The sequence below is a fragment of the Hyaloscypha bicolor genome, assembly GCF_002865645.1.
Source record: "Hyaloscypha bicolor E unplaced genomic scaffold K444scaffold_13, whole genome shotgun sequence".
NCBI classification, from domain to species: Eukaryota; Fungi; Ascomycota; class Leotiomycetes; order Helotiales; family Hyaloscyphaceae; genus Hyaloscypha; species Hyaloscypha bicolor.
In genome coordinates this window covers 1,487,656-1,501,327 of record NW_020194515.1, presented here as the reverse complement: position 1 = coordinate 1,501,327, position 13,672 = coordinate 1,487,656, and the positions used below count along the sequence as shown (strand labels likewise).

The following is a 13,672-nucleotide window of genomic DNA, read 5'->3' as shown; positions in this document are numbered from 1 at the left end:
TGGGCCGGAGAAGCAGCTGGAAGCACCGGCTTCAGTCACCAACCCGTCATTGCATGGTTTCCAAGCTGACAGATTAACCCGAGCTCCATAACATGAACCCAATTTCTACCTATTCTATGAGTTTCTGATCAGGTCCAACAGATGATAGTCTTGATTTTGCCAGAACGGCACGGATAAGATATGTAAGTAGGGATGGCACTTTACATTACAGCGGGAATCAGATGTGTAATTTACGTAATTACAGGCCCTAAGCACTTTACAAGTGTAATTACAGTCATGTGACGCAATAGCCTAATATGGAACGCACTAACCTAATTTAGAGGCGGTGTATACCGGCAGTAAGGTAGAATCTTCGCAGCTGAGAAACTCTCCATTATCAACACTCCACCACCAGGGAATTGATCGCCATTCCACGAGCTAATATGCCTTCCAATAGTCAACAATACACTCGAAAGAAGACAGAGGTATACGAAGCCTTCGACAAAATTTTTAGTATGCGAAGACTGGTCGATATTTAAAGCTATTCCAGAGGTTTCTGGCATAATTCAGGGCACACTTCAGAGGAGATCCAGGGGGGATATTAGCGATTTTCAGGGCCTTTAGGGCCTCCCTAATCAGTATTATGACCTGGAGTTTCAGGCCTTTGGGGACTACTATTGGGACCACGTGCCTTAAATTATACCTTCTTTATGCATGAATTATACTTAAAGTTATGCTATATTACACGAGCTGAAGAGCCTTTCGTAATGTAAAGTCGAAGAGCCTTACGTAAATTACGTAAAGTGTAAAGTCAGCCATCCCTATATGTAAGCCAAGTCCAAGACCCCCTCGACCGAAAACCAACTAATGGACGAGTCTCGGACGAACAGCATTTGAAGCAGCGCAACCACTTCGAAACCGTGACATTGTCATCGTTTTTGAGACCCCTGTTCTACATGAGTCGAATATAAAATAATGCATGGCCACTTGGCCTCCTGTGCGCCTCAAACGATAATTTACTGGACAATCTGCTGCTTACAATTTTCAACAATCCATTTCGTAGGAACTTTTCAACAAATTTTAGACGTTTTAAAGCGTTACATATCAAAAGATGGAAGAGTCAACGATTAGCAACTGTGGAAATGAGAAAGCTGATGACCACACATCAGAATCTCAAAATGAAGCTTCAGTTGACACCACCGAATATCCAGCAAAGTTCAAGTTGATCATGATCGTGGTGGCTCTTATGTTGAGCATGTTTCTGGTAAGTTAGACCTTGCATACCCCCTTCACGGGTATGAAGTTTGCTGACAGCAGACAATAATAGGCATCTCTGGACATGGCAAGTTGCCTTCTTGATGGGTAGTACTGCAGCTTTTCTAATCCGCCATGGTAGACGATTCTCTCTACCGCAATTCCACGAATCACGAGTGACTTTAACTCACTCGGTGATATAGGATGGTTAGTATTTCTCCGCTTCTAACTGACTTTGCTGATAATATGACGAAGGTATGCGTCCACCTTCTTCCTGGCCGTGGCGTCATTCCAATCCACCTGGGGCAAAACATACAAATACTTCCCTCTCAAACCCGTGTTCCTCATTAGTATTGGAATATTCGAACTTGGGAGCCTGATATGTGGTGAGTTTTGGAATCTCAAATATCTCACTACTTGTGCTTATGAATTTCAAAATAGGGGTGTCCCCAAATAGTGTGACGTTAATTGTGAGTCGAGTCCGTCTAGCAAAGGTTCGGCAATTGACTGCTGGAGGTTGGCCGAGCTATCACAGGGTTGGGCGCAGCTGGCATTCTCAGTGGCTGCTACACGATAATCGCATTTTCTGTGCCTCCAATGATGCGGCCGGCATTACTGGTATTCTTGGGGCAACATAGTAAACCATCAACTTTATACCCGAGTATATTCTTAATTCTAAACGCTGTGTAGTGGATGTGCGAGTGTGGTCGGTCCACTCTTGGGTGGTGCTTTTGCTGCTAAGGTATCATGGCGATGGTGTAAGTGCAATCTCCTTTCTTGCATCAACGAAAGGCTGACTTGAGCTTGAAGGCTTCTACATCAATCTCCCGATCGGCGGCATCTCCGCAGCAATCATCCTTCTCTTCTTCAAAACACCAAAGGGGTAGACATTCAAACCCAGTTTCAAGTCAATTTCTGACCACGATACAGGGGAATCACGGCGAATGACACTGGCCTTCGCGAGAAAATACTTCAGATGGACCTCTTCGGCGCAGGCCTGATCATGGCAGCAGTTATCTGCTACATCCTGGCTGTACAGGATGGTGGAGTAACAAGACCTTGGAATTCATCAGTGGTGATTGGACTACTCGTTGGCTTTGTACTCATCACGATTACCTTCGGCATTGTCGAATACTTTCAGAAGGATCGAGCTCTCCTTCTACCACGGCTTATGGAAGACCGCACAATGCTGGTTTGCTGCGCTTTTACTGCATTGTAGGTTACCCTAACCTCGAAACCCTCGTTCGCATCCACTAAAACATCTGTTTCCAGGCTTGGCGGATCATTTTTTGTCCTGCTATACTACCTCCGTAAGACGAGTACATACACCCTCCAACTTAAACTATGCTCACCGCGTTCTTCAGCTCTATACTTTCAATCCGTTCAAGGTGTCTCGGCGTCAGAGAGTGGTGTTCGAAACTTGCCTCTTATCCTTTCTATGAGTAAGTTCTTTGGCATAAATCTCGACGCTCCGTTTCTAACAGGACATCACAGCCCTTTTAATAATTGTTTCCGGTGGTTTTCTCACTGCATTTGGCCACTTCACTCCATTCTTGATACTGGGTGCTGTCATTACATCCGTGGGTGGGGGACTGCTTTACACTCTCGACATTGGATCTCCATCTTCTCACTGGATCGGATACCAGATTCTTGCCGGCATCGGACTTGGGATTTGTTTCCAGACCCCAATTATGGTCGGACAGGCGCTTGCGGAAGCTGAGGACGTTGCAACTGTTACAGCAATACTCATGTGTAAGTCCAAGATGGCCATTCCGTGGTTGTAGTCCACTTCCCATTAACTAACATATCTTTCCTTGACAGTTGTTCAAACGATTGGCGGTGCACTGCTCATCTCCGCTGCACAGGCCGCTTTTGTTAATACATTCGTTTCACAGATAAAGTTGAATTCTCCTGGCATAAATCCTGCTCTTGTTATGGCAGCAGGAGCTACAGGTCTGCGTAACGCTTTCATAGAATCCCCAGCTTCCAGGGCTGTTGGTATCGTATATGGCTGCTCTTAGAGTTGCATATGCAATTTCTATTGCTACTGGTGGAGCTGCAGCGCTGGTTGCGCTATTTGCTCCCTGGACGAGCATCAAGGGCAAAGTCAAGATAGGAGTTGCTTGACTTAAGATGTTGACATTAGATTCGAGAGAAGGAGTTAATAGCAGAAGGAAAACTTATGTACTGCTTGGGCAATGGAAATTGAAGCCTCTGGTTCTGATCTTAGTGGGGAAGACGGGAGATTGTACTAAAATCTGCTGCTTATATAGTGGAGTTCCGTTGCGATAGAGACATAGATGAATCTGGGACAAATCGCAGCCGCTTCAGAATTGGCGAACGATTGCTGCAAGGCTCTGAACTTCCAAGGGCTTTTCCCTCCGAGTCCCATCGAAAATCAGACCACTATCCCCGGCGAGTTGGGACATTCTCCCCAGATAACCAGGGGGCCCTTGTTCGAATACCAGAACTCACTCCTCGAAAGGCTCGTCGAAGTGTGCACCACGCTTAGAGATCGAGTCTAAATATTAGAAGAGGAACTTGCCAGGAAAAATGAACGGGTTCAGGCATTGGAGAAAGTACTCGCCCTAAAATATTGATGCCCCCACGAGGCGCAATACAACGCCACAGTTACTCGAGGAGATGAGTCTAATGTCAAAGCAAAGCGAGCCGGTGATATGAAGAAGCAGAGAATGGACTTGGCCGCCAAGTATTCATGGGAGCTGGCTTCGCTCAAGAAATAATTAAAGGATAAGGCCGAAAAGCACGAGAAGTAGAATAATGCTGCTCATCGAAGAAATTTGGAGGCGATGCCGCGCTTTTTAAACTAGGGTAGTCTACAAAATGTTGTACTTCTCGAAGCCTGCCAATAGATACAAACCAGCGCTATAATACCCAAAATTCGCGAGGCTACCGACCTGCAAATTACGATTCGAACCATCAAGAGCTTTAATAAGGGGGCAGATAGGTCGTTGAAGGAGAAGCAGAGCGTAATGGACGCTTTCGAGATCATTATGGGCGGATTTAAGAAAACATCAATGGAGGGGAAAGAGCTGGACGAGGGCAGCAGGCGCTCGATAAGCGGCTTGATGCATTGAGAGAGTTTACAAAGGCAATTGCGGAGCTTGATAGGAGCATTCCAGGGAAGTATAAGCCGAAGAATATGATTTCCGAGACGGCATATTAATTGTGTCATAAGGGCGGACAAGAGGAAATTTTCAGCACGTGATCGGTTAAAAAAGGGGCAGCTCGTTTCGTCTTGTGATTGGTCCGACTTGTCTTGAATTGCGATTGTCGATTAGCTCAAACAAGAACGCAGAGACGCCTGTAAGGAAATAAGTCGAGTGAAAGGGTAAAGTTGAAAAAATGAGTGGGGGAGATTCAATCGTTCAATTCAAGTCTTGAACCTTCAGTGAAGAAGAAGCCACTATAAAATAAGAAGTGGAGACCCTGGATTTCTTACGGTACAAAAAAGCAACTCGGTTAACTTTCTCAACAAACCTACCGGTATACGTATCAATTTTTCACGGGTTCAGATGTCATACACAATAAACCCAAAATCACGGACGTGTTACTCAACATCTTCTTCGAAGTCCAAGCTTTTGTAGACCTGATCCACTCCGTGCCCATCCATGCGGAAAGCAGATCTTTGTACCTGAACTCAGTCTCATCCAGGTGGAGGGTGGTGAGGCAAATTAACAATGGCTTTGGGTATCCCTTGGCATTCTCCCTGCTATCAAACTCCACAATCCAATGAGCTTCGACTCGATCTCGGAATGCTTTTCTCTCAAACCTTCCTTGTTGCTGCATCTCGATTCCGCCCCAGAAATCGAAGTCGAACGGCAATCCCAACTTCCGGCGGAGGCTCCTCTACATTGGAATTTCGTTGCAAGTCCCATACCTGGTCCTCAAGATATCTGATGTGCTCCTCACGAAAGTCCCGCTCGTCTGCCAATGGTTGCTGGTTGTCCGTCGGATCTGATTCCATCAATTGCCTCCTCAATCTTTAGATTTCTGCCGCAATTCGTACTCAATTAACATCATCTTACCAAATCCTTCCGCCTCACGTTTCTGAATAGTGTCTTCAAGCAGATTCTCTCGTTCCAAACCGTCTGCCTTCAACGTGTTCACCATGTTTCTGAATCCAGTGTTCTCTTGTCTAAACTCTCGATTGAGCTTTCGGAGACTCCTGATTTCCTCCTTGAATTTTTAAATGTCCTCAGCTGTTCCTGATGCTTCCTCCAGTTCCTTGAACTTCCCGTCATGCTGATCAATAAGCTCGTAGCACTGCTTCTTATGCTAAATTACATAATGCTCCTTCCGGATCTTAATCTCTTGCTTCTTCGCGTTCGCGATACCGTTCCGCGCTCGAGCGAAGTCGGACTTCGCGGACTTCAAGTCTCGGGTTTCTTTGTTGAGTTGGCCTTCGAGAGATGTGCATCGTTCTTCAAGAGTCTTGATAAGGCGTACTTGAGGTTCTTGTTCGGCCTCGTCTACAATTTGCACCGAGATAGACGTCGACGTTGGAAAGGTATGTAGACCTGAAGGACTGGGAGAAGCGGAGGTAAATGTACTTCTTGACTTTGAAATATTGCATAGATTCAATTCTGTAACTTGTAAGCTCCTGCTTTAGCGTTTACTGATTAAAGGAGCGCGCCCGTTTCGAGCCTCGTACCAATCGACTCTAATTGTTCAAACCCCTCCTGCAGCACTAGTCCAAAAGGAGGCATCTGTAATGCTCAAGGGAGAAGGCGAAGTCCAGTTGTGGGGTTCGACGCTCCCGGAACTTTCACCTCGGCTTTGTTGACTTTTGTTCGCGGTCTTTTCTGCCGTGATACCACCAGGGTCTTTATTTGAGCAGCATTTCCGGTTTCCGCTTGGCAGAATACATTATCAATAATTGATAAGAATTGTGGGCTTGGGGCACGTGGCGAAAGTAAATAAGCCCGACGCGAACCACCACCTTCAGCGTCAACCCTACTTTCAGCATCTACAGTTGCCGAACAACGATGGCCACGAGAACGGCCGGAGATAATCAGTTCCAGCTGGCCCTTGTTGGCGAGGACGACCAGCTGGGAGATAACCTGAGTAGAGGTAGGTAGGGGCAAGAGTTTGGGAGACTAGTGCTCATGAGTACAGGGTTAAAGCTATCCGATCACCTCTCTACCACCGTCGCAGCCGCAGAAAGGACGTCGAGAAATCAGCTAGAAAAGCTATGCAGGTCTCTACAGGAGCAACTTGCGGAAAAGACAAGGGAGCTGGAGTCAGCTCAAGCGGAGATTGCCTGGCTAGGGTTCTGCAGGAGTGATCTCAAAGAAATGATTGAGGCAGCAAATGCCAATTGTTCCAGCCTGGAGAAGTACAATAGGGAGCTGAAAGGGGAGCTTACAGAAGCGAAGAAAGAAGCCGAGAACCTGAAGTCGACCGTTACCACAGCAAAGGTTGAGCTGGGCAGGGAATCTCGAAAGAACTCGATGTTACAGAAGGACATCAAGGCGTTGAACCAGAGAGCCGAGCTTCTGAACCCACCGGTCGATATTGGTGTAGCAACGCGACTTCGGTTCTTGCAACACGCTCGACGTACCATTCATAGACACCGCATCTCGGACCAAGATGCAATCGTCATCAAGAACGGAAATGTGGCTGCACATGGAGGGAATGGCATTGCAGACGCGGCAATGTTCAAGGCGTACTTGGTCACGAAAGGCCACGTACTGGGGCAAGTCTTCAAGGATCTCTATCATTGCGAACCAGCTGAATACCTCAACCAGAACGAGATCAAGATGTTGAGGCGGATGCTGGATTGCGAAGCAACCATCACGACGGTCAAAATAAATAACAAACTCAAAGAATCTGCCGCTTTGCGGAGGGACCATCACCAACTTCTCGAGAACCTTTATGACGCTCAAACCAAGAGCCCCAGTATCACAGCATGGGAAGAGAATCACAATAATAAGCGCTGGTTGAAGAGACTTGAGGAATTGACTGCTGAAATTGTGAGGCTTGATGTGAAGACTGGGCCACGCCGCAAAAAGATACGCTCTGTAAGTTGAGGTCTCCCTTTCTGACAGAGGAAGATGCTGATTTGATGTAGGCTTCTGCTTATTCTGAGAGCGACTCCGGCAAGGGAGATTCGGATGCATATGGCGACGAAGACAGCAATGATGAGGATGACGATTTTGATTACGCTCCAGCTCGTTGATTTCTCGGAGATTATGCGGTAATGAAGGGGCTTGCAGAGTACACGTTTGAAGATCTTCATTTGCGAATTATAAAGATGGAGAAGACCAATGTCATTGAGTTGAGTCCAGAATTCCAGCTGCTAACAGAAGAGCAGAGAGACATGGGTAGCTTGGCGTGGAGGGCAACTGGCACTCAAAGATTGATCGTAGAGAGTAAAGAGTGATTATACCAAATGGAACATGCTTCCTTCTCATTACCTTAGCCAAAAAGTGAATGTGGAAAGCGAATCCCTGAACGGCGCTCATTGCCCACAACCATAAAAGCAGGAACAAGCAAGAAAATATCTTCTTCCTTCTTCCTTCTTCCTCTTCGACACAGTAATATTAAAGTTAGCCGCGGTTATACCGAAGAGCTTGGACGCTGAGCGGTCCACTAAGCGCACTAGCACGAGAACACAGAGGTGTTCTACTTAAAGCTCCGGAGAAACCATCGAGCAGCGTCAAACCAATACCAGCCATGCAAGCAATACTGGAAGATCTCGCGGACGTTGAGATCGAGCAACATCAACGCAAGCCCAGACAATACTGCTTCTACTCAGTTCCGCCGGCTACAGCTCAATCTGCCGAATCAAGCATTGAAGATGTGGCAAGGGGCACCAAGAGAGGCTCAGACGGAGCAAGGCATCTCCGAGCAGTGAGCACTAGGGAATAAGAAGACAGCGTCGCAACTCCTCCTCACAAGCGACAGGAGACTGGGAACAGCGAAATGACTGATCCATCCCCTACCAATCCACCTCATCCTCCTCCTCACAAACGACAAGAGACTGGACAGCGAGATGACTGGTTCATCCCTACTAACCCTCGCAGAGAATAGGAGGATATTGAATGGCGGCTGGCGTTGAGGACTGCGGTATTGATTGCTTGACTTCGTCAACATACTGCTCCGAATTGATACCGGTGAGCACGGAGGCACGCAGAGAGGCTGAGATGAAGCTGGACACGGCGAGATGGCAGATGTTACAATAGTACTATCATACTTCAATTAAAGAATTTCACATCGCTGAGTATTAGCATTGGACTGTTTTGCCTTTGAAGTGAATTTTTAGCGACTCTCGGTCAGAACACCTCTGCGTATTGAAAATTTTCGACAACAGCAACAACAACAGAAACAGGAACAACATCACGTCACTCGACAGATACAATGGTATCTCCGAGTCAGCAACGAGAAAAGCGCCGCAAGGCAGACAACGAGGAAGCCTTGGACGTGGGTCCTGCGGCTCCCAAGGTCGAACCCGAACCGTCCTCTGAGTCTCACCTACACACCCCGGGAGCCGCTCTCCTCCCCGAGTCAGGACAACCACGGAAGAGGACGTGGTCCGGATCATTCAAAACTACTGATCTACATGCCAAATCTGGCACAGATTTCTCCACGACCCCTTCAAACCTCCCTAAACCGCATCCAGCACAGACGGAAGGATCTTCCTCTCAATCCTCTTCACCTTCGACTCCTCCTACAGTCCCTGGCATGGGACAATTCAAGTTCGGCAAGATCAATCCAGCCTTCCAAGCGGAGCTGGACAATAACAGACCTCGAGAAAGTAAGTTCTGATCTTTCTCATTCCCAATAGTCATCCAGCTAATGAAACACAGCAGTTGATGAGACTGTCAAGGAGACGTCGTCTTCTCGAAGCACGTTTGGTCACATACGATCCTTGCCAGACGAACTTAACGACAGATTCGGACCGAAGAAGGGCGAGAAGTGGGGTGATGACTTTGATCCCGCGGAACATGCAGAGGACAGCCACACTCACATTACATCTTCTCCTACTTCCGTCAGTGTCTACACCACTTCTCAGGTTCAATCTCAAGGGACGGGTGCCGCCTTCTCGGCAACCTCTCCTCGTGCAGACCCTCCTGCTCCTGAAGAGGCTCCGGTAACTCCTTCAGCGGACTCCACTCCAACCGCCAAAGTCGAAGAGACAATCGCTCCCGTCGCTTCACCCCCAGAGGTAGAGGAGGGCCACCAAGAGGAGCAAGTCAGTAAGTTCCACATCCACCTTAGTATCTACCATAATCAATCCTAATTACGAATTTGTACAGGCACAGCCTTGGTCAAGTACTCTCCCCCGGTCAAGAAGACTCCTGCCAGCTCTTCTCCCGGCGGTGCTGACGTCCCGCTTGCCTCGACCTCTGTGAGCGCACCCCAGGTTGGCCTGGCATCGGCCTCTCGAGGCGCTGCAACTCCCTCCAGCGGCTCAGCACCTCCTGCCAAGAAGAAGTCGTTGTTCGGTGGAGTTGCTCTTTTGCGCTGGCCCCAGGAGTCGGGTAAATCAACGACAATGCCCGTCGAATTTGTCCCTGGGTACCACAACAATCGCGCTTTCTATGCGTCACAGATTGCGGTAGTCTACCAGAAGGCCATCCCATACTACGAACAGCGCCACCAGTCGAGCAAAGGTTTCGTTGCGGCCTACCAGGAGGCTAGGACGGCCGAGCTCCAGCGCCATCCAAATGATAGCCCCTGGGAGCAACAATACGCAATAGAGACCAGACTATGGGCAAAATATGTCGGACCACCTCATGGCACATTCGATTCTTTCACTTGCCCAGATCCGAAGCCATATCTCCAAGGCTATCAACCTGGAAAGTGTGATGTCTGCGCTCGCCCAGGCCACTGGTGGTGGGAATGCAAAGAAAACTGTAGGACCTGCGACGTTCCCGGTCATCAGTTCCCCACCTGCGTTCAAGGGCTGTGGTGGATAGAGAAAAAGCGCGAAATCATGGAAGCTAAATCTCGATCCAAATCTCAACCTCAACCGCAGCCTCAACCGCAACCTCAACCGCAACCTCAACTGCAGCTTCGACCTCGGCCTCAGAAGGCTGAACAGCACCATGTTGAAGAGGAACTTGAGGGGTACATCGAAGAGGTAGATTAGAGATGGATAGGTTATTTTTTTTATGTTTCCTTTGTAGTTTAGGGTGATTTCTTGTCGACGCTCCCGGTGGAGCTTCTTTGATGTTTCGGGGTGGATGTCAGTAATTCGTCCCAATCATTAAGTCGGTGGTGAGCTGGGATGAATGAAGCTAAAATAGGAAAAATTCATCTTCCTATATCTGGCCGGCTGGAGGCTGGACAGGCGTGTTCTTGTATGTGGTTTATATATGGAGTGTTGTGTCCCCCAGGAGCCAGTTCTGTCTGCAGTCTTGTCCTGCTCAAGCCCTTGATGGATCGTTTGGATGGGAGAGGGCAATAGAATTTCATTTCTTGACGCTTCTGTTGGGCGGTTATAACAGACAAAGACGAGGATAGTAGAAGTCGAAAGCTTTACGAATAACCAATATGCATTTATCCTCCGTGACACATCACTCCCGCTGGCATAATTGCAGCAACATGAAGGTAGAGTAGATCTATTCCTATTCCTATCATCTATAACATGGGACTACTCCTATAGCACGAATACCCATGCCGGGCTTCGAGAAAGGTGCCACTCCACCAGGAGCGGGACAGAGATACAATTCTCACATTTGAGAGATCCACCGGCCAGCCACAACCAGACCTGAGCAAGCCCTCAGCCTAAGATATCCTCTCCCGCTTTTGCTCTAGCCAGTATATCCTTCGCCACTTAGCCAATATCTTGAGTGTAGGTGAGAGTGCGCCGCATCCATTCCTGCGCGGACTCAGTATCTGCCATGAACAGGATAGAAGGAATCACCCCAGATGGCAAAACCTCATACTCGACATGAACGAGATCGAAAGAGTCGACTTCTTCAAAGATGAATTCTGCTATAGCCGTCACCTGGTGAGGCGGGCGAATGCAGATGATCCACTCGCTACTGGGCATAGTAACGAGTGCGGTATCCCCAAAGAGTGCGAAGTCCTCGTTCAATGATGCTTTGATGTCCTCGAGGGGATTATCCCTTCTCCAGCTGAAGGTAAGGGCCCGAAGCAGTGGGTTCGAAGAAGTTTTTGAGGATCACAAGCGGTCGATCTTGTCCATGATGCCCGCATCCTGCGATCCTGGGAACCAGGCTTCCATCGTGCCCATCAGCTGGCGTAGAGAGAATGCGAATATGCCAACTGCGGTCGACAAGGTACTGCTTGTTGTTTGGTAGAACCACGTCGAGCATTCTCGGATGAGGTAAGCGACGACGTTGTCATCACAGGAGGAGGATCTGTCTGTGATAGCAGCAAGGACTTCGAGGCACTCTGGCGTGGCGGCCTTCTTATCCTGAACGTAGACAAAGACTTCTATGGCCAGGATCCGCAATGAAGTGCCTTCCAGGCGCCGAACAGAGTCTGCGTCGAGTGAATAGCCCGGGAGTCGAATAGTGAGGCTCAAGAAGTTGTTGTCCTTGACGGCTAGCGCTGCCCGTGCAGGAAGTGGTGAGTCCAGCAAGATACGGGCCATTCGAGACCAGGTATCCTCGTTTTCCGCCGGTAAGTGGGATGTTTCGGCCAGGATTTCTCCTATCACCCTCCAAGCGCGGCCCGTCAACATACCACCTGTAAGATCGCCCTTGCTTTCTGCGTCCTTGGTCTTGTCGAGCTCCTGAGTGACCTTAGACAGCTCGCTCGCTTTAGCCTGGTAAGCTTGCTCAAAGATGCGTAGCTTGGGTCTTGGCGATCCAACTCCTGAGTGACCTTGGCCATCTCGCTCACTCTAGCCTGGTAGGCCCGACTCAAAGATGCGTAGCTGGTATCTTGACGAGCGAGTTCGTCCTTGAATTCCTGGCGCTCTCTTGACAGGATATCTTTCTGCGGGTGATCTCCTCCATAGATTTGCGGTGGTTGTCTTCGGCCTCAGACAGCTGTGCCTTGAAGCCCTCTTTTGCAGATCTTTCATCTTGCACCTCTTTGCCAGCTGCTGCGAGCGCATCCTCGGCAGTCTCGAGGTTGACTTTCCGTTAGCAACGTCCGTTTCGAGTTCGTTGTTGCGCTGTTGAAGCTCAGAAATCGTCTTGTCAAGCACATCAATCTTGCTCCAAAGACATAGCTTGTCGTCTTCAAGAGACTGCTTAGCCTTTTTCAGCTCCTGGGAGTCCCGCTTAAGGTCGGTGATGGTAGAGCCTCGGGGTTGTTTATCGGCATCGAGCTGCTTCTTATCCCTGTCCAGCTGTTCATTGCTAGCCACTAGCTGGCCCTTTTCAAACTCAAGTCTACTAACAGTAGCAGTCAACTTCTGGCTGGCGTCTTCATGCTTTGGTACAAGACGGAGGTTGGCTCTGACTCTGTTTTGCGAAGATTGCTAACCTCTTATCACCGATCTCATTTCCTGAGACAGCTTCTAATATAGCTCCTCTCCAACTTCCTTCCCTAAAAGGCTTCCGATGGACCTTCAACCCTCTTCCTCATTATTTCAAAAAGCCTGTATTGTGTATTTGTAGTTGGGGGCTATTCAAGGAACGGACGGTATCTGGAAGGATAGGAATGACGGGACGGTCGGAATCATGGGAGCATGGAAATGGTGGAACGATATGGTGAAGCCCGTGGCACCAGATAAGATTGCCTCAGGCAATTGCCAAGAGTACAATACTTTAATTACACAATTTCACGTCTCTGAGTATTAGCGTTGGACTAAATTAACGATTAGGATGTGTACGGTATTGGAGTTGAAGTGAGAGAATAACCGAGTGAAGGCGGAAATTGCGATCCTCCTCATGCATTTCATTCATGTTGTTGGTTCCAGATCGAGCTTCTATATAATATAGATTTCACTAGACGATAGCACCGAAGTTTAGGTGTGTAGCGACTGAAAGATTTCGCCATGAGGACAACAAAGACAGCTCTACTAGAAGCTTGAATCTGCAGGAACAACTTCTTGAACTCTCATATACTTAATAATTGTACCAACCACTTGCGGTAGAATTAAAGAGCTCTAGTCTGCTTGGAAAGAGATATTACTAGAAAGAAAAAGACGAGGATAACCAACCTTGAGAACAGATATCGATGTCCTGTTGATTCCAGAACAATGGACATTGCCCAAGCAGTCCTTTTCAAAATTTCAAGTATGGACATACTTAGAAGAAACTATTTATATAGTCAAGTTTGGATTAACGACGCGGTGAACCAATACTTATACAAAGCAGCGACTGCGCTCCTCGAATCTTCCTCAGCCCAATATGCGCTCCAAAGACGTGTTGCAGAGATCAAAAACGAAGTGAAGAAGGTTATTACCGACCGATAAAAGCTTACGAGATACCCAAAAATCCATCAATCGGCCCTGCGGCACAAGAGGTAGTACAAGGCGTAGCAAAAT

The 13,672-nt window shown here is 48.1% G+C and overlaps 6 protein-coding genes across 6 annotated transcripts; 4 read left to right on the top strand and 2 right to left on the bottom strand.

Annotated features, from left to right (window-relative positions):
- Positions 1-939: 939 nt before the first annotated feature.
- On the top strand, positions 940-3,571 carry K444DRAFT_698867 (MFS general substrate transporter). The gene is made up of 14 exons (XM_024887963.1): positions 940-1,243; positions 1,307-1,321; positions 1,376-1,440; positions 1,489-1,619; positions 1,675-1,703; positions 1,750-1,851; positions 1,976-1,991; positions 2,044-2,116; positions 2,164-2,448; positions 2,506-2,543; positions 2,598-2,675; positions 2,728-2,985; positions 3,055-3,186; positions 3,224-3,571. The coding sequence occupies exons 1-14, from the start codon at positions 1,091-1,093 to the stop codon at positions 3,358-3,360; spliced, it is 1,512 nt and encodes a 503-aa protein (XP_024743667.1). The 5' UTR covers positions 940-1,090; the 3' UTR covers positions 3,361-3,571.
- A 1,178-nt stretch (positions 3,572-4,749) lies between these two features.
- On the bottom strand, positions 4,750-5,367 carry K444DRAFT_624245 (uncharacterized protein; the record flags this gene model as incomplete). The annotated part of the gene is made up of 3 exons (XM_024882375.1): positions 4,750-5,103; positions 5,135-5,211; positions 5,283-5,367. 3 exons carry the CDS (start codon positions 5,365-5,367, stop codon positions 4,750-4,752), a joined length of 516 nt encoding a protein of 171 aa, XP_024743666.1.
- An 875-nt stretch (positions 5,368-6,242) lies between these two features.
- K444DRAFT_624244 (uncharacterized protein) lies at positions 6,243-7,435 on the top strand (the record flags this gene model as incomplete). Its single annotated transcript, XM_024882374.1, has 3 exons — positions 6,243-6,327; positions 6,373-7,277; positions 7,328-7,435. The coding sequence occupies 3 exons, from the start codon at positions 6,243-6,245 to the stop codon at positions 7,433-7,435; spliced, it is 1,098 nt and encodes a 365-aa protein (XP_024743665.1).
- A 497-nt stretch (positions 7,436-7,932) lies between these two features.
- K444DRAFT_624243 (uncharacterized protein) lies at positions 7,933-8,289 on the top strand (the record flags this gene model as incomplete). The annotated part of the gene is made up of 2 exons (XM_024882373.1): positions 7,933-8,109; positions 8,158-8,289. The coding sequence occupies 2 exons, from the start codon at positions 7,933-7,935 to the stop codon at positions 8,287-8,289; spliced, it is 309 nt and encodes a 102-aa protein (XP_024743664.1).
- A 327-nt stretch (positions 8,290-8,616) lies between these two features.
- Positions 8,617-10,351, top strand: K444DRAFT_624242 (uncharacterized protein; the record flags this gene model as incomplete). Its single annotated transcript, XM_024882372.1, has 3 exons — positions 8,617-9,013; positions 9,069-9,455; positions 9,516-10,351. 3 exons carry the CDS (start codon positions 8,617-8,619, stop codon positions 10,349-10,351), a joined length of 1,620 nt encoding a protein of 539 aa, XP_024743663.1.
- Positions 10,352-11,296: 945 nt separating this feature from the next.
- Positions 11,297-12,865, bottom strand: K444DRAFT_698858 (uncharacterized protein; the record flags this gene model as incomplete). Its single annotated transcript, XM_024887962.1, has 5 exons — positions 11,297-11,998; positions 12,076-12,208; positions 12,267-12,572; positions 12,667-12,759; positions 12,825-12,865. 5 exons carry the CDS (start codon positions 12,863-12,865, stop codon positions 11,390-11,392), a joined length of 1,182 nt encoding a protein of 393 aa, XP_024743662.1. The 3' UTR covers positions 11,297-11,389.
- Between the last annotated feature and the right edge of the window lie 807 nt (positions 12,866-13,672).